The sequence below is a fragment of the Xiphophorus maculatus genome, chromosome 4, assembly GCF_002775205.1.
Source record: "Xiphophorus maculatus strain JP 163 A chromosome 4, X_maculatus-5.0-male, whole genome shotgun sequence".
Lineage (NCBI taxonomy): Eukaryota > Metazoa > Chordata > Actinopteri > Cyprinodontiformes > Poeciliidae > Xiphophorus > Xiphophorus maculatus.
In genome coordinates, this window is record NC_036446.1 from 20,293,420 (window position 1) to 20,311,738 (window position 18,319).

The following is an 18,319-nucleotide window of genomic DNA, read 5'->3' on the forward strand; positions in this document are numbered from 1 at the left end:
ATTTATAACAGCAGGTACTAGTAAGTGATGACGTGAGGGCACATGTTATCAATATTTATGGAGCAAAGATTAAGACAGAGTAATGATGCGCGTGGCCCCGACTGGATCCATTCATGCTTAATAGTTGTCATTATGTCGAGGAGGAGGACAGCACTTACAGAGACTCAAAGTTTTAGTTCATTTTAATGATGATTCCAGAGACCCGACAGGGCCCAAATGTGATTAGCAGATGTTAATGGGGAGAATGTATGACGACTGCTGTGTTAAAATGACTGTACAATATTTCTTCCATGACAAGAGGAACTTTTTTTTTCAGGCTTTCAGGTGTGGATTGTTAGCATGGATCACAGAGAAGTCGTGGAGTCACCAAAGAAAGGGTTTTTTTTTTTCTCTCTCTCTCTGCTGCCCTACATGTCAGAATTGGATAAAGTGCCTTGTAAAATACTAATGGTCCAACAAACTTTAGTCCATCCATCCATCCATTTTCTGTATACCTTTGTCCCTTAGAGGGGTAAGGAGGGGTGCTGGTGTCTCCAGCTAACATTTCGGGCAAGAGGCGAGGTTCACCCTGGACAGGTCGCCAGTCTGTTTCAGACAAACTTTAGGGTGTTTTGTATATGATGTTTTTATGTGCCAGGCCAACACAAAGTGGGGTATAATTTTTAACACAAAGGAAAATGATACATGGTCATGAACATTTTTTTTACAAATGAAAATATGAGAAATCTGATGTGTCAGAGTTCTGTTTTAATATACAGTATATATATATATATGTATATATATATTTTTGGCTGTAATTGCAGCTGCAAATCTCTTGTGGCATTTTTTTTGTCTATGGAAACAAAAATTTACCCCCAATCTCAAGCTCAGTCAGATTGGATGGAAAGTATCTGTAAACTGTAATTTCAAGCGTTGTAGAAGATTGTCCGTTGGACTTAGGTCTGGACTTTGATTGGACCATTCATGCACATGAATATGCTTTGATCTAAACCCCTCTGTTGTAGCTCTGGCTGGATACTTACAGCCATTGTTCTGTTGGAAGCTGAACCTCCACCCCAGTTTCAAGTTTCTACAGCCTCTACGCTAATTTTTCCAGGATTACCGTTTTTTTTTTTTATTGCATCCAGATTCCCACTATCTCTGACCAGCTTCCCTGTCCCTTCTAAAAAAAAAAGTCCCCACAGCATTATGTTGTCAGGTTGCCAGGGAGTATAATTTTGTACATATACCAGTTCAGTTTTGTTGCACAAATTTCACAGAATAGCTTTATTTTACTGAGATTAGATTAATGGGAAATAGAAACTCTCTTTCCTATTTCGGTGACTTGTGAAAGCAAATATTTTCACAGAATTTTATTTAGGGGTATCAGAGTAAAAATATACAAACAGTTTTCTGATTTTTTTTTTTTTTTTTTTTTTTTTTGATGTAGCTTGTTGCTTCCACTTCACAATGTTGTGTTACTTGGTGGTGGCCGATCATGAACACTGTATTTGGAGCAAAAATATGAAAAAATTCAAGAGGTTCCAATAATTTTTCAAGACATTGTTAGTGGCTTTTGTATTTATCTGACAAAATATTCTACATCAAAACATTTTTTTTAAAAAAAAGTTCTGAAACTGGGATAAAACAAACATGCAAACAAAAAAGGTAAAGTATTTTGGCATCCCATTGGAGGCTAATGCCATACAAGCCATATGCAGCCGTGGGGATAAAGTGATTGATCTGTGACCTCGTGCTTGGCCATAAGATGATCATTATGGTGAAGAGTGCGGGGGAGGGCATGGATAGTGCAGAAGAGACGAGCATGAGTCAGTAACAAAGTCTGCTACAAAAAAAAAAAAAAAGAAAAAGCTGTGGGAGCAGAGGAAGTGCTAACAACATCACAAGTAGGAGCAAGTCAAGTTACCACGTCAGAAAAAAAAAAGCAAAAAGGCCTGAGAGTAGGATGATGGTAGGAGCCAGAGATGATGGTGACGAGAAACATACATCCTTATCATTTTATCGTGTGAGGTGATGAAAGCAGTCCACACTCAGCTGGAATGTGTTACTTCTCTCTTATTTTACGTCTCTGCCTTTTAATGAGTAGTCCCCCACCAGCCCCCCTGTGTGAAAAGCCTACAAGGAGTGACTTCAAGGATAATAAGCTGTGTGTCATTCTTATGCCCAGCACTTGTTGCAGGCAAGGTGGACAGAAATCTTCATATTCTATAATAGGAAGATGATCACAAATGTGCTAATTTTATCTGATTATGCCATCTTGTGTCTTTGAGGCAGAAATGTATTGAAACAAATGTGTGCTTTTGCTCAGAATCACCTACATTTGCCATTAGCAGTATAGCGGGCTCTGTCACTCAACCTGGTGGAAACAAGTTAAGTCAGGTACTGTGAAATAATAATGTAAAGTTAGGTCTTGACACTTCTCAGTCTACACCTTTAGAAAAAAAAAAAGTGGGTGCCAGTGTGACACATCTGAGAGATTTCTGGTTACCTGGAGCTCTTTGATGATCCGTGGGAGAAAGTCCAAAGATTTCCATTTTGGTGCCATTGTCTCCTGGCAGAAGCAACACCCACATGCAGGTTCCCACATCGCGCCACTCAGTGCTGCGTGATTTCCATAAACTGTGACCAAAGAGTAATTTATATCGCAAGAATGACACTTTTCATACACACGCACAAACTCCACAAAGTTTGGGATGCTGACAAAGAGTCAAGCAAATATCACCTATTACTCATGTTACTTAGTACATTTGGGGCTTCACTTGCAAAGCACAGCGCTTCGTCACTGCATAACAATCAGATGGCTGAGTGTTGGCAGCGCAACTGATGGAATTTTACTGAAAACAGATTTCGCCTTTGAACTTCCACATATTCCTGATCGAAAAGTGTCATCCCTGATTTTTAAAGGCAGTGGTCGCCTCTCTGCTGGGTCGTGGGGGGGTTTTTTTCCCTTGAGGGACGTGGATTAACTTTTGGATTTTTCTCATATTTGTCCGCAGGAAAGGGGAAAAAATACGCAACACTCCCCGCAGTAATCGTCAGTGTAAGTATCTGAGAGGCAGAGAGGTGGGGTGGTAAAAGGTGGAGGGGGGTGGGGGGGGGAGAAGAGGGGAACTTGTTTTTGAGCAGCAACAAGTTCCTCAAGAACTTAACACGCAGACATAGGGGCGCTATAAATGTGTGTTTGTTTTGCGAAGTCCACCCCGCTGCGCATTGTCCGTGCTGGAAAAGATCTAAATGTCCACTGCGTGTGCGTAATAGGCCCGTGGCCCTTCGCCAAACTGGGAGATATAGTCTATAACACAAACAGGCGAATAAGTCAGAAGTTTTATGTCCGTCACTGCTCCTCGGTGCGGATTTAAAGCTTTAAAGGCACTCGTCGAGCGATCAGCCCGGGAAGAAAAAAAAAAAAGAATCCCCTACAGTCTCCCCCATAAAACTTGTGCCGCCGTCGCTCATTTCAATCACGTAAGACCCCTAATGGCGTTGTCCGGGCGAGGGTGTTACGTATATCTCTACAAGCTTTTCTGACAAGCCGGGCGTCTTGTTGTTGTTTGTCTAAACTGTGGAGCCACCAAGGTGTTGCCTCAGAGAGTTTAAGCACGCCGATATTGCAAAGGGTTATTAGATTCATAAGTCAGCGAAGTGGTGGGCGATCTACTGAGCACAGCAGAAGTTCTCATATGATGACTTCAAACAAGACACATTACCTTCCAGCATCTGTTGGAGTGAGTGGATATTAAGACACTTCTATCTCCAGGACAGCGTAGGGGGAAAAATGGTGAGTATCAATGGAAACACAGCAGCAGCAGATGATGGTGGTGGTGATCAGGGGATGATTATAAGTAAATAGTCGTGCTTGGTGTTTAGTCTGGCAGCGCATTGCTGGAAGGGTTGGACTCGGGGGCTACTTGACAAAACTCAGCACCGAGAACCCATGTCTGCTGAGGCTGGTGTTGACAGAGCTTGTGTGACTGAGACTGTGTGGCATTTCTCTGCTCAGGATATGCCGGTTCAGTGAGAAAGGGGTAAGGAAATGTTAGATTGGGACTGCGCGCAATGTGTGGATGTGATCTCGGCTGCGTGTTGGCACTGATGGGGCTTTATGTTTAATGCATGCACGTATGTTCTTTTTGAGTGCGCCGAGATAAATAAGCAACATGTGCCACTTACCTGTGACACTTGTCTTATACCAGAAGGTGATGAAGGGAACGATCGGGGCTTGGTGTCAGTAATTTGGCGCTGAGAGTGGTGCTTTTTTTTTTTTTTTTTTTTTTTTTTTTGCGCTGAACTGAACCGGCGTTTGTCATGATAGGTGCTCTAATCTGGAAGGAAATGTCCGACCAATGTGTGATCAAATATTAACAGGACTGGTTTGGCAAGGGGTGGGAAAATACACGTGACAAAGGGAAGCAGCATAGTTTTCTTCTTCTTCTTCTTCTTTTAAAAAGAGAGAAAAGCGGTTTAAAGTGGGCGCTCAAAACAAAAGTATAGGTCTTTTCTTGGCCCCTTATAGTTACCCTGGCTGTGTTATGCTTTCAGCACGTTGGACAGAGGCACCGGAGTCGTGCATGGACTAACACGCCGAGTGGACGCCAACTCTCTTTCTCTCTTTTCCCAACCCCCCTTTGCCAAACCTGGGATTGTTTTTTCAACTTTTGGTAAGCTCATTCTCAAGGATCATTTTGGTCTCTAAATGGGAAAATAAGCAGGATTTTAGAGAGAGAGAGGCACAATAAATAAATAAATAAATAAATAAATAGATAAATAAATAGAAAAACAAGGGAGAAAGGAAAGAAGCGCTTGCTATTTAAAATAAAAACAACAACAACAAAGATCATAACTGTATTTTTTTTTTTTTTTTTTTTTTTTTTTTTGTAGCGCACTGTCAAAGTTGAAATGTTAGGGGCGTCTAGTCTTTTGCACAGCACATTCTCTGTACCTATAAGCCCCCCCACACTGCGTTAAACTTTGGGACATGCAAGTCTTGGTCGCGGAGATCTAACCACGCACATAGTGGTTGTCAGCCCCTTGTAAAGGTAAGAGCACAATCCATTGTTTTCATGTCAGTCTTTATCTATTTTTTCATTATTTCTGTCGTCTTTGCGGGCTTCATGTCAAATTAAACTCCGGCTAAAAAAAGAAAAAAAGAAAAGAAAAAGGAAACTACAGCATGCAGCCTTTCGCATTGGCTTGGATGTGTTAGTAATTGTGGACATTCAGTGACCGAAATAACTCCGGAATAAGACTCGATCCCGGTGACTAAATAAACAAACAAATTAATTAATTAACCATCTCTTCTTATTCCTCTCTCTACAATTGAACATTTCTTTTTTTTTAAAAAAAAAAAAACAAACAAACAAAAAAAAAACGATCGGTGCCTGCAGGGGTGGAGGAAAAGAAAGAAAAAAAAACGGTGGTGGTGTGCATGTATTCAAACTGGGACTGCTTTTCGTGCAGAAAGGGAGCTTTTCGGAGCGTTTCTGGAGTTCCCGAACACCGCCTGCTGCAACATTATTTGCGTAATCGTTGCGTTGTGCCTAATCATGCTCCCAATATGGGATTTAAGACGCCGCAGTGATCCTTCCAGCACGAAGTGGAGTCAAGACGCAGGTGCATATCATTCTAACATCTTTCTGCGCTTATGTTTTGGTTGTTTTGGTCTGCCGTATTCATGTTTTGCCTTCATATCAAACCCTCTGGATTTTGTTATCAACCAAAAATAGCCCTACTCTTTACCCCCCCAGTCACCCGCCCCCCCTTCCTTTCCCTCCATCGCCCCCCCCCCTCCCGTCATCGCCATCAAATCACTTCTGTTTTTACTACGGCCGCTCCACGGTTTCATTCATAAGGTGCTTTTCAACTTCACCTGCTACCCTATCCCCCTCTCTCTTTTGTCCGCACAGAGCCCCGTGTCGACCTGCTGTTCGCTCCGATGAGTGATATTAAAAACGCAAAATTAAAAGAAGCTGGGGGGTGGGGGTGGGGGGGCGAAAAATGAAGAGATGTAGAGATAAAATGATGAGGGGAAATGAACGATTAAATTACTCTCCGTTGCCTTTAACGAGCGCTACCTGCGAGGTTTCCCTCTTTTTACTGCACAGATGCAAATTGCCGCGTTATTGTTATTGATATTTCTTTGCCTGTGTGAAAATTACAATAAAGATGGGCGTGGTCAGAGAGGATCCGCTGACAGATGTTATGGCTGAATGTGATGCAGAGAGATAAGACGGCTTGGTGTGGAATTGTTCAGGAATCGGACGTTTTCTTTCTTTTCCTTTTGTTTCCTCTTTTATTTCCTTTAAAAATCACTTCGCAAGACTATTAAAAATCAGATGCACATTTTAAAAAACAATCAAATAAAAAGCTTCGGGGCTTTTATTCCTCCTCCCAGCCCCCCTTCCTCTTTCTCTCTCCCTCTTGGACGACTTGTAGCCTTAAAAATCGTCTTGCACAGAATCTGTGGATATTGCCTATTCCCCCCCCCCCCCCCCCCTCCCTCCACTACCACTCTTCACATCTCTCCCTCTTTCTCGCTCCCTGTCTCTTTCTCAGTCATCTTTTTTTTCTTTCTTTCTTTCTTTTTTTCATTTGGTCAAAGATTTAAGATTTATGATCCAAGACGAAGCAATTGCATGGCAAAAACAACAGAAAGAGGAGGAGAACCCGCCCCCACGCCCCCATCATCTCCTTCTAACGCCCTACGGTAGTCCTGTTTTAATCAAGACTCCTCGTTCCAGGATGCGTCTTCATATAAATATGACCGCGTCCAGTAAATTCCTAATTGCATTTAAAATGTGGGTCTTTTCCGTCGGCGTTTTCGGTATATTTTTTTTTCTTTCCTTTCCTTTTCTTTCCATTTCTTTTTTACCCAGCAATGCAATTAACGCGAGCAGATCGGTTTCTGCACACTGACGCCTTTTAGAGACGGAAACCAAAAATAGATCATATTACTTACGAGGCTGCCCGACACTCATAAAGGCACTCGTTTAATCAAGATCGGATTACAACAAAATCAAGTCTTAAAAACTGTGGCACTTTAAATAAATCTTCGGCCTTTTTTTGTTTTGTTTTTATTCACCGTGCATCTCGTTTTATTAATATTAACATTGCATCGGGTTTCTCGGCCTTGTTTTTAAATCTAATATTTCCTCAACATATTTCCCAGTCATGTAGCAGTATTTTTATTTTAATTTTTCTCCCCCCTCCTATTTCAACTGAGACGTGGGATTATGGTGTGGGCGTGGGCGTGTTGGGTGGAGGAGGAGGGATGAGCGGAGGCGGGTAAGGAGGGGTCTGTGGGGTGGCACGACACACTTTGTATGTATGAAGGTTTTTTTATAGCACTTTTCTGCAATGTACGTCAGCGGATCAGTCCATAAATGGGGCTGCGTGCGCTTGTGTGCGGGCGTGCTCCCGCTTGCGCTCGCGCCTGTGTGCGTGCGTCTCCGCGTGTGTTATCTTTACCGAGAATCTCCCCTCTCTCTCTCTCTCTCTCTCTCTCTCTCTCTCTCTCTCTCTCTCTCTCTCTCTCTCTCTCTCTCTCTCTCTCTGTGCACTCTCAGCTCTGCAGAGTTGGGGTGGGCGTCAATAACAAACCTGATGGCAGGTTTCATTGCAAAAAATTAAAAAAGAGAGAATAAAAACTCTCGGTAGGCCTACATAGAAATGCGCGCAAACAAAAATGTTGATACCTATGTTAAATTCTTTTTTTTAAGGTAATGTTTTTCCATCTTATTTATTTATTTTTTTGTTTTATGTTAATGCAAATATGGGCCTTGTTTTGTGATCAAGTCGCCGCAAAATGTTGATTTCAATTTAGATGTGATTCTCACATTTTGATCGAACTTGGAACGTGACTGCCCACGTTGCCGCAACGTTTTCATTCATGAAATGCCAGTCCTTTAATCCGGGCTGATGTCTCATGCAAATAATAAATAGGATATTGATTATTTTGGGCGGAAATCTCAGCTCACGGCTTAGCGGACGTCACGATATATTTAGAGCTAAAATTAATCATCTTGATCGTTATGGAAATGTAGGCAGCACCGCCCGCCGCGCCGCCGCGCCGCCACCGCGGTGCTTCTGCTTTAGTCACGGCACCATCATCTTCATCATCACCAGCACCTCCGTCCAATTAACAGACTTGCTCAAACAAGTTCTGGCAGGGAGGCAAAGCTCTGCACCTTATTTTGCATCTTTAATTATCGTCATTTAGTGGCGTGATTGTGGCTTTCACGTCGAGAAAAATAAAAGAAAGAAAATTAAAATACACTATTAGTTATTAATACACAGTGGAGTAATAGTTAAGATATTTAGCTCCGGAATACTGCGGGACAACAAGGATTCACGATGTGGTGTGTATGCCCGTGTGTGTGTGTGGGTGTGTGTGAGAGAGAAGGAGAAAGAGAGAGGGGGGGGGGGTTTGTTGGAGGGAGAGAGAGAGACCTGCATGATGCCAGTAAACCATTCACGTGTGTCTCCCAGCAGGTGATCATGCAGCACTGGATTCAAGCAACTCCTGCAAAACATAAATGTATGAAAGTTTATTCGGATTCATTTAAAACCCTAAAAAAGGAAGCAAGGCAGACAAGTTCAAATTGCAACACATCCTTGATTTACCAGCAGGTTTGAATAACAAACCATATTTGTGCTCATAACAGACACTTCAACACTTCCAAGTTACTAGTATGGTACGATTTGTGAGTTTTCATTCATAGAAATGAAAACTCTATGCCCTTGTTGGGCATAGAGAAGGGACAGACAGGACTTAACAGGATAGAAGTAATGTATCCCCTGCATGATGGTGTGTGTGTGTGTTTCTGAGGTGGGGTATATCTGAGACTTAGAAAACTAGTCTGCTGTGGCTGCCTCATGATTACATTAAAGGTTATTGTCATCACAGGAGGGATGACATTAGCTCCTGACTTCAGCATCCGTTTAAAGGACCCAGTTGACTGGGTTTGTCAAGCTCCCTCAAAGTCTTCTCCAGCTTCGGCTCTCAACTCGTTTCACGTCACTCGGCCTCTTACAAAATGTTTCCCTAGTTGACGTGTTTGCTCCTTGAGCAGGAATGCAATTCCACTTTGATCAAAATACCCTCGCCGCCTCCCTTTATCCCGAGCGAAAATGACATTTCACAAAATGTCATTTCGCCTGTGTAACACGGCTCTTTCCCCCCTTGCACAAGGAGGCATAATTCTACTTGTTAAGTGGAGCTTTTGGTGGCGTGGACCTGTCAGCTTCAAGCTGCCATTGGCAAGAGGAGCCTTGAAAGGTTGTACAGGCGTGTGGCGTTGTCAGCTCTTGTGATAGGTTCTTTTTCTGCATCGTATGAAGTCAGAATCCAGCTCCTAAGACCTTCAAAGACAGAAGATGTCATTCAAAAAACGGAGTGCTAAGAGAGTCTGTATCTCAAGAAGTCCAACATCTCATATCAAGTAAAATAATCTAGTTGGTTTCCTTATTATAGATTTGTATGTGATCAGTGAAAAAGAAGCTTATTGTTTCCTTATTTTCATTCAGAAATCCCAGACTGAACCTTCTCATGATGAACCACCTTCAGTAGTGCTGTAGTTGCAAAAAAAATGTAACAGAGACCATGTTGTTGTTTTTGCTCCTCTAATGAGATGCCAAGTGATTTATTTATGAATTACTTGTTTGGAACAGCCCCCTTGTGCGGAGTGCATTTTTCTCTTTTCTGCAAAATCCTCTTTGGAGTCATGTCGCTCAGTGATTGCTGATGCAACTCTTTGTCATCCAGAGTTTGCCCTCACCTCCTGTGTGCCTTCGGGGAGGGCTATATCTATCCTGGCATGTCCCCGGGTGTGTTGGAGGTGGGAGTGACTCATTAGGCAGGTGTGAGCATCCACTCCCATACTGCCGCATGCCAAACAAGAGCTCCATGCAGGGAAAAATGAAGATGGCAATACAGCAAAACACATCACAATTAATCTTTGCACTAGACTGGGGCCAAGCCAGGGGGATAACTACCTATCCCTCCAGTATGCTCTCTCTCTCTCGTGTTCATCTGAGGTGGAATTTCCAAGTGTTCATCACCACCATTGAAAGGCCGGGCCTCCACTGACATCTTCATGTGAATCCAGTTGATGAAGGAGGTGAATTGTTCCCAGTCTGTTTCATATGTGGGAAAGTATTAAGGAACCAGAGCTGTTCTGAAGCTTTGTTTAGGTTACATTTGGTTAGAATAACCTACTCTGGCTGCTGAAGACCACCAGCCAGAGTTTCTTTGAGATATTGCTCTCCTAAAGACCAAAAAAAGACGAATTAACTGTGTGGTTTTCATATTTTAATGTAGCAGGATAATGAGAAAGACTAATGGGAACACTATTGAGAGTTCTGAGAAACGTTCGTTGGTTAAGGTGGCATAAAAACGTCCCAAACCATTAAGAAATAGTCTAACTCTTCACCCAGTCCTCTCACTTTGTGCAGATGCCAACATAAAATGCTTATTTTAACCATCTGGATGTCTAATTTTACTCAAATAGGGCATCTTTAAATGGCACGCAGTGTATCACGACTTTGGTGGAGACGCGCTGTTACGCAAACCCCCCAGAAAACTATGCCTCCTCCATAGACTGCCTAAAAAAAACCGAACAAGAAAAAAAATACGGAAGAGGAGAGGCTTCGGTGTTGCTTTGTAATCTACCCAGACATTATGGCGTGGACGCAGGCTGCACGGTTTGAGGACAAACAAAAGCGCGTAATGCACGCTGGAAGCGCATTAACAGCTTCGGCTGTGGGCTGTTTAGACAGCAGTTCTGCGGCGACCAGTCAGCCAGCGGCAGGTCACATGTTGCAGCGTCATTGTGTAGTAAAGTTACAGTAGTTTCAAAGAGGCTCCTCATTTCAGCTCCAGAGGTCTCCTCATCCCCGTTGCTGCTGCAGCTGCCGCCGCTGCCTCTGCTGCGTCTTCGGCATGCGACGACTTCACTTTCAGACGATCTCCGCGAACGAGCCGCGCAGCCATGGGAGTGCGTTACCTCAGTCGTGCAATTTCCACCATCAATAATTTAATCTATTTGCTCCAAAGCTGAAGAGATATCCCGAAGCTTCTTCTCTCGTTTTTTTCCCCCCTGTCGGGAGAGTTGCAGAGAGGAAAACACCTCTGAAGTAAATTTACTGAGGGAGTTGTCCAAAACATCCCAGATGACACCACAATCCTGTTGAATGGTCTGTTTTACGACTGGGCAGTAAAAGGTAGGCTGAGGGTTTTGTTTTCTTTTTCTTTTTGTTTTGCCTTACCAGAATGAGTTTGAACCACTTCCAATGTGTTTTATTCCTCCTGAGATAAAAACAAAAAGGGGGGCAGACAGTATATGCGTGTATGTGAGGTGAGATGGGGAAGGGAGGGGGGCTCTAAAAGTAGCTCGATCATGTCCAGTTATCCTGCGAACAGACAGCGCCGCGGCCCGAGAAGGGATATGTGTAACCTTATCCTGCCGTTCATTAATAAAAAACGCACTTATTATGTTGATTGGGTTTCCAGCGGAGAGCACAGGCTCAGGAGATGTAATCTCATGCAAAAAAAAGCCCAGCAATTTCATTCCATTAATAAAGCAGACTATTGTACTAAACTGCGTGTGCGTGAAACCCGCCAAGTTTTCGCATTTTACTGCGGTTTAATACTTTTAAACAGCTCAAGAAAGTCTGTATTTATCTGTTTCCGCTCATTATGAATACCCTCCTCCGCCGTGGTCTGAAATGAATCATTTGCCGCGGTCTTATGTTGTTGTTTCTGTAAAGGGGAAAACAAGAAGGGGAGGGAAAAAAAATAAAAAAATGTTGATGGACTCATTAAGACTTTATAGGACACCCGAGACCCAAAACGCCCTGCTGCGGCCAACTTAAACTGTTGGCTTCAGTGTGGTGTGGTGGTACTAAGTAACTTCACGACATAAACAACAAAGAGATCCAAAGAAGTGTTGGAAAACAACTGGCCACGTTGGTGACAGCTTAGCGGGAAAAATAAATTGCAACTGGAGACTGCAAGAATAAAGCTGAAAGTATCTATCTATCTATCTATCTATCTATCTATCTATCTATCTATCTATCTATCTATCTATCTATCTATCTATCTATCTATCTATCTATCTATCTATCTATCTATCTATCTATCTATCTATCTATCTATCTATCTATCTATCTATCTATCTATCTATCTATCTATCTATCTATCTATCTATCTGTATCTGTGGGAAGGTAAGACATGAGGCGCAAGAGCTGAAGAGCTGATTATTTCACGGTCTCACACGCCATCTAGTGTAAGAATATGAGAATTGCAGCCATCTTCATTCCAATCTAAAGGCCTCTTGGTCTTGTCTCAGTGGTTGGGTTTCACTGTCCAGGGGTTAAAATGAATTATAGATTGTTTTTTTGTTGTTGTTGTTTATCATAAATCTTCACAGGAAGCTATGTGCATTAGGATCAATCACTTAATGTGAGAGTCAGCTTAAAAATCAGAGGATAAAAAGAGTGGGGTAGAGGAGGCGAATAATTTGGGTAGCATAAATCACTCAGTGTGTGTTTGGATTCCTCTCCGTTTCTGTGACAGGAGGCAGGTATGATCTATGGCAATGCTCATCTATTACCAAAAGTGCTCCAAAGCTTGCATTGGATTGAAAACAGAGCTCAGGAAAAGCAAGCTTCCACATGTGTCAGCCATTACTGCAGACAACTCAATTAAGTCTGAATGCCTTTTTAAGTGCTGCATTGTGGCACATAAGGGGCTTCTTGGGTGATAATATTTGCAGTTTTCTTCCAGAAAACTTGAAGGATTTGGAACCATGGGGCTGTGCATGTTGAGTATGAAAAAAATGTGCTTCTGAATTAATAGTTTTGCCCACCACAGTTCTGGAGGAATTAAAGAAAGATGTATGCCCATGAGGGAAGTGTGGTGGGAGGCAAAGAGTCAACGCTGCACACATTTCTATTGAAATACGCAGGGCACACTTCGTCCTTTCATCTCCACTGCTGCTGTTTATGTTGCTTTGTAATGGCTTTTAAGGTATCCTGCATGCAGTTAGCAGGGGTGAAGCCATAAAGTGTGCTGACACGAGGGAACGTTACTGAATGTGCAGTAATACTGGCCTTTACTAGTCCTTTCATGCTTTGGAGAAACTTTTCAGCGACTGTCAAAGGAGGCATTTATCACTTTAATCCCCACCTGGCACGGAGAATGAAGGCGAGGGTAAGTTACACATCCCTGCCATACAGTCGCGTTCTCTCTCTCTATCTCTCTCTGAGTGGATAAACAGGTGGTCATCTGGAGACGTCAAAGCCAAACACTCACCTGCTTCCATTGTTTGGGGTGTGGTGTCATAGATAAAGGCGTGTTTAAACAGCAGTTATTGTCTGTCTTTATTTCCCCTTTGCTCTAAATTATTAGCTCAGTACTCATATTTAGATGGCCGGAGCCTTTAGGTGAAACTTCACTGCACTGTGTGCGTACCTGAACTTTTATTTTAAAATGGTGTTTTAATCAGTCTGTGTTGGAGGAGGGTGTTTTTTACTCAGGGAGCTGCCATCTAACGGCCCTGTTTTTAATTCCCGTCTAGCTGTGTTACTCATCCTCATCGTGTTAACACTGAATTATTGTATTTGTCACATTTAGCCTCTTTTGCAGATACAAGGTGCAGATTCTCCACTGGTCCCACAGCAATTAAATGATTCATTGGCTTTATCACGCTTTAACAGGATGTTGATTGAGAGCGTAAGCCATATTGATTGTCCTGATGGAAACAGGAAATCACAGAGATAGAAATAAAATCATCTGTTGTTCCCGGTGTGAGGATACCCAGGGGAAAGGCAGGCAATTGCGTACTGTTGAGTGGCATTACCCCCAGCAACCTCCTCCCCTCCATTCTCTCCCCTATGGAGACCTGGAAGAGACGTCATCCGCGGTTGTTATGCTGCGAAATGACGCTGGCACTCTCTCCCCCACCCTACCCTACCCAACCCCACCCGCCCCTGCTACTGCAACATTACCCCTGTGGTCTCTTACGGAAGATGCAGCACTCCTCGTCTGCACCATTTCCAGCATGAAGTTTGACGCCTGACAGTAATCAGCCCCTGCTTTCTGCCATCATTTCCCCTCATGTGGAAGTGGAACCACTCGAGCGCAATGCTGATAATAATATCAGCCTAAATGCATCCTACACATAAAGCTCGTGACTGGCCTCGATCCCGTAAACCTACATGATTCTCTGTGCTGGGAAATCTCCACTGAAAACCCTCGACATGTGAACCGGAATATTGGCTTAAATGACCAGTGGGACTTATTATCAATCCACAGTGATAATTTGATAATTAGCTCTTTATCCATGGCCTTTGCCCCCATTGTTGTTTTAGTTGCGAAGATAAAAAAAAAAAAAACCCCATCCTTACACACACACACACACACCCACAAAAGCCAGCCCCTCCCCATGCCCTCCCTCTATCTCACACACTCATACACTCTGGAAGAGCACGTCACTGAGCTCAGGGAATGAGTGGCTCATTAAGAAGAAGGATGTGATATTCTGAATAGAGACTGTGAGACTCCCTGCACGTCTATTTTTAGCAGCGATATCTCTATGGCACTCACCGTGGTGTCGGTTAATTGCAGCCACAGCCCCAGATACCAATTAAGAAAGAAACAAATGCTTTTAAGGTTGGGATGTGTTTTTTCTTCTTCCTACTGGAAAGGTCTTGTGTCCATCCTTAGTGGATACAGGGAGTGTGCTTGCTCACCTTGTTTTGGCCGTGTCAGGTTTGGGACATGCGGAGTGCAGTCAAAGCATCAGCCAGGCTATTTTTAAATGAGTCCCAGTGGAAAAAAGATCTAGATTTTTTATTTTTTCAAAAATCTTTATGATTTCTTTAATGTCTCCAGCTGTCGGATGTTCACCAGCTCATTGATCCGCTGTGAGTCTTAGAGCTTCTTGGAGGTAAGGGATGCAAACCCTCTCAGGCAGTTCAATAATTATGGATGTGTATTCAGCATTTTCTCTTCATCTGGCTCCCTGTTGTGGCACAATGGTTACGTTGTGACTCTTTGGGAAGGTTGGTATACAGCAGGGCTCTCAAATTCCAGCCCTCCAGAGCTGGTCTCCAGCAATTTTTCAATGTCTCCCAGGTCTTTCCGTAAGCAGCCATGTTCTGCGGAGGGTTGCTAATGACCTAATTATTTGGTTCAGGTGGATTGCAACAGAAGTTGCAGGACAGTATCCCTTGAAGCCTAGAGTCTGAGACCTCTGCTATATGTGAATCTGTCTCTGTTGGATCCAGGCCTCTTAAAAACAGACCTCAAGTTCCTCATTCATGGCCACAAGGTTTGGTGTCAGACTGGTCTTGCTGTGTAGACCAGTTTGTAGTGCAAACAGTGTAGCAGTGCAGCGGCAATGTTTGCCAAAGCTGAAATAAACACAATATTTGCCGCTCTTCTCAGTCTGTCAGTAGATGCTGGACATGTGAGAGGTTCCTGAGATGTTGATGCTGGGGAATTCTTGTTTGTTGGGCTTTAAACAACCACTCCAACTACCAGAACGAGGCTAAAAAAGATACACACAGTGTGAGCTTTTAAAACAAGACAGTTACCGATGCAGGAAGGGTGAATGATAGCTGAGGCCATTATAAAACCACACATGCCTGCACATTCCTCACTGTACCCTGTAACACACCCCTTCATAAATAATAGCAAGCCTGTTAGGATGTTTCAAGCATCTATTTGTGCACTCTTATCTTTAGTAATAAGCAGTCTCTCTCTCTCGCTCTCATCTCTCTGATGCGCAGCACAGCTTTGGTGCGTTTGCTGCCAACAAATTGAAATCTAAGCCAGACCTCACATAGATTTACAGTTTGCAAACAGTTTGAAAGCACTGATGACATGGTGCCATTATCAGTTTGATAAAAACATGTTGTGGTATTTCTAAAGCTCCCTGTTTTTGGCACCCAAACAAAGAGTTGTGGGTGTTAAAAAAGGATTACGTGATGCATTAATGATCAAGAAGGGGCTAGCTTTGGTAGAAATACTCTTTCACTAACCACCTTGTTCTCTTCCCTCTTTCTGTTCTCCCTCCAGTTCCACCAGGTTAGAAGAGTGATGACCATCCTGTTCCTTACTATGGTTATTTCATACTTCAGTTGCATGAGAGCTGCGCCCCTGAGAGACGCCCCGGGCATGCGGGGCCATTGGACGGAAGGCTACCTGGGCGCTGCTGCGACGGCCCCCCGAGGCCATGGGACTCCACAGAGTGGCGGCGGGCCGGGCCAGCGCGAGGAGCTCCCCTCGCTCACAGACACATTCGAGCAGGTGATAGAGGAGCTGCTGGAAGTGGAGGGTGAGGCGGTGCAGCTGGGACAGGGGGCCGACAAGAGTCAGGGAGGTGGGGGCCCGTCGCCCGTGGCCACCGCAGAGGCCAATGATGTCGATCTGTACAACTCGCGGGTGATGATCAGCAACCAAGTGCCTTTGGAGCCGCCGTTGCTCTTTCTCCTGGAGGAATACAAAAACTATCTGGATGCTGCGAACATGTCCATGAGGGTGCGGCGGCACTCCGACCCCTCGCGGCGTGGAGAGCTCAGTGTGTGTGACAGTATTAGCCAGTGGGTGACAGCTGTGGATAAAAAGACGGCGATAGACATGTCTGGGCAGACAGTAACCGTCATGGAGAAGGTCCCTGTCCCCAATGGCCAACTGAAGCAATACTTTTATGAGACCAAATGCAACCCCATGGGGTACACAAAGGACGGCTGCAGAGGAATAGACAAGCGGCATTATACATCCCAATGCAGGACAACCCAGTCCTACGTGCGAGCGCTCACCATGGATAGCAAAAAGAAGATTGGCTGGCGGTTTATAAGGATAGACACTTCATGTGTATGCACATTGACCATTAAAAGAGGGAGATAGTGTATAAAATGTATAGATTTTATTGAAGAGTTTAAAAAAGAGAATAAAGAGAAAATATCTATTTGTATATATACATAACAGGGTAAATTATTCCGTCAAATGAAAATTTTATGGACTGCATGTAAAAAAAGATGAAGTTTATACAGTAAAGTGATACTACAGTCTATTTATTGAACATATTCATGACCTTGTAAACAATTAAAAAAAATCTGATCAGTCATTTGCGCCCAGTTTAAATTACTATATCACATTAAAGGAGACATTGTGATCTGTTTACGTTGCCAAGAATTAGAAAATGAAGGAGAAAAAAAAACACGGGCAAGGAATGGGAGAGGACAGTTCCATCTTCAAAAGCTTGCATGCTGCTTTCAATTGTGAATTCAGAAATTCTCCACTTTCAAAGAAAAAACCAAAAAAAAAAGGATATGATGCTGACCAAAAAAGAAAAAAAAAATCATTCAGCTCACATATTCAACAGAAGATTCCTCTCAAGTAAAATTATCTGTTTACTGTTCTAAACTTCTCAAGGTAATGTTGGAATTACATACTATGTCAAGGTGCTGTTGTCAAAGCTTTGCTGTTTATTTTTTTATCCCCACCAGAGGAAAAGATATATTTAAAGAGCATATATATATATATATATATATATATATATATATATATATATATATATATATATATATATATAAGAAATCTATTCATTGACATGTTTCTGGGTTAATATTCATTTTGTATGTTGTGAAGTTGTTTGCAATATTAAACTGAAATATTTGAAGAAATAAAAATGACTATAGGCAACTGAAAAAACACAATCAATGTCGATACAGTTTCAAGAGTGCATCTTTAGGTAGATTAATTTGCGAACACCTTTTTTGTATATGTTACACAAAAAAGGCATGTTTTTGACAAAAACAACACATTTTATGACTACCTGCAAAGCTACTTCAGAGGGATTTTTTTTGTTCCAGCTGCAGGAAGACAATCATGGAATAATAGGGAAAGTAAGATAGTAACACAGTCAAACAGTAAAACAAAAGTTTAAAAAAAAAGTAAAACAGTCTTTGGTGACAAACGGAGCAAACGCTCTCTTCCAACACAGTAAAGCAACTTAAATGAAATTTCATTTGATATATTTTAATGTACTCTTTTTCCATGGATCACTCAACTTGCGAATGAGAAACATCAGGAAAAACATGCCTACAGTTTCAAGTGCAGACTAGTAGAAGAAGTGTTTGAGTACACATCGGGCATGTCTGAGGTCGACAGTGATGGATTCAGCCACCCATACGTACGTTTGTGTACATTATAAATATACACCCAAGATTTTCTTCTGAGTTCAAGGTAATCCCATGTTTGAATCATTTTCAATAGAGCAGTTGTTGCTGACCTTACCCAGCTCTCACACTCACT

General features: G+C 42.7%; 1 protein-coding gene across 9 annotated transcripts; it reads left to right on the forward strand.

The window, feature by feature from the left end:
* The first annotated feature begins 2,826 nt into the window (after positions 1–2,826).
* Positions 2,827–17,129, forward strand: bdnf (brain derived neurotrophic factor). Of its 9 annotated transcripts, none has more exons than XM_023331779.1 (4): positions 2,828–3,040; positions 4,540–4,658; positions 4,879–5,036; positions 16,079–17,129. In XM_023331779.1, exon 4 carries the CDS (start codon positions 16,100–16,102, stop codon positions 16,907–16,909), a length of 810 nt encoding a protein of 269 aa, XP_023187547.1. In that variant the 5' UTR covers positions 2,828–3,040; positions 4,540–4,658; positions 4,879–5,036; positions 16,079–16,099; the 3' UTR covers positions 16,910–17,129. The 9 variants fall into 9 exon arrangements, with proteins under 9 accessions (XP_023187550.1, XP_023187547.1, XP_023187544.1 ...); XM_023331778.1 differs by lacking the exon at positions 2,828–3,040 and adding an exon at positions 3,211–3,778; XM_023331777.1 differs by lacking the exon at positions 2,828–3,040 and having other exon boundaries at positions 4,305–4,658.
* Positions 17,130–18,319: the final 1,190 nt, after the last annotated feature.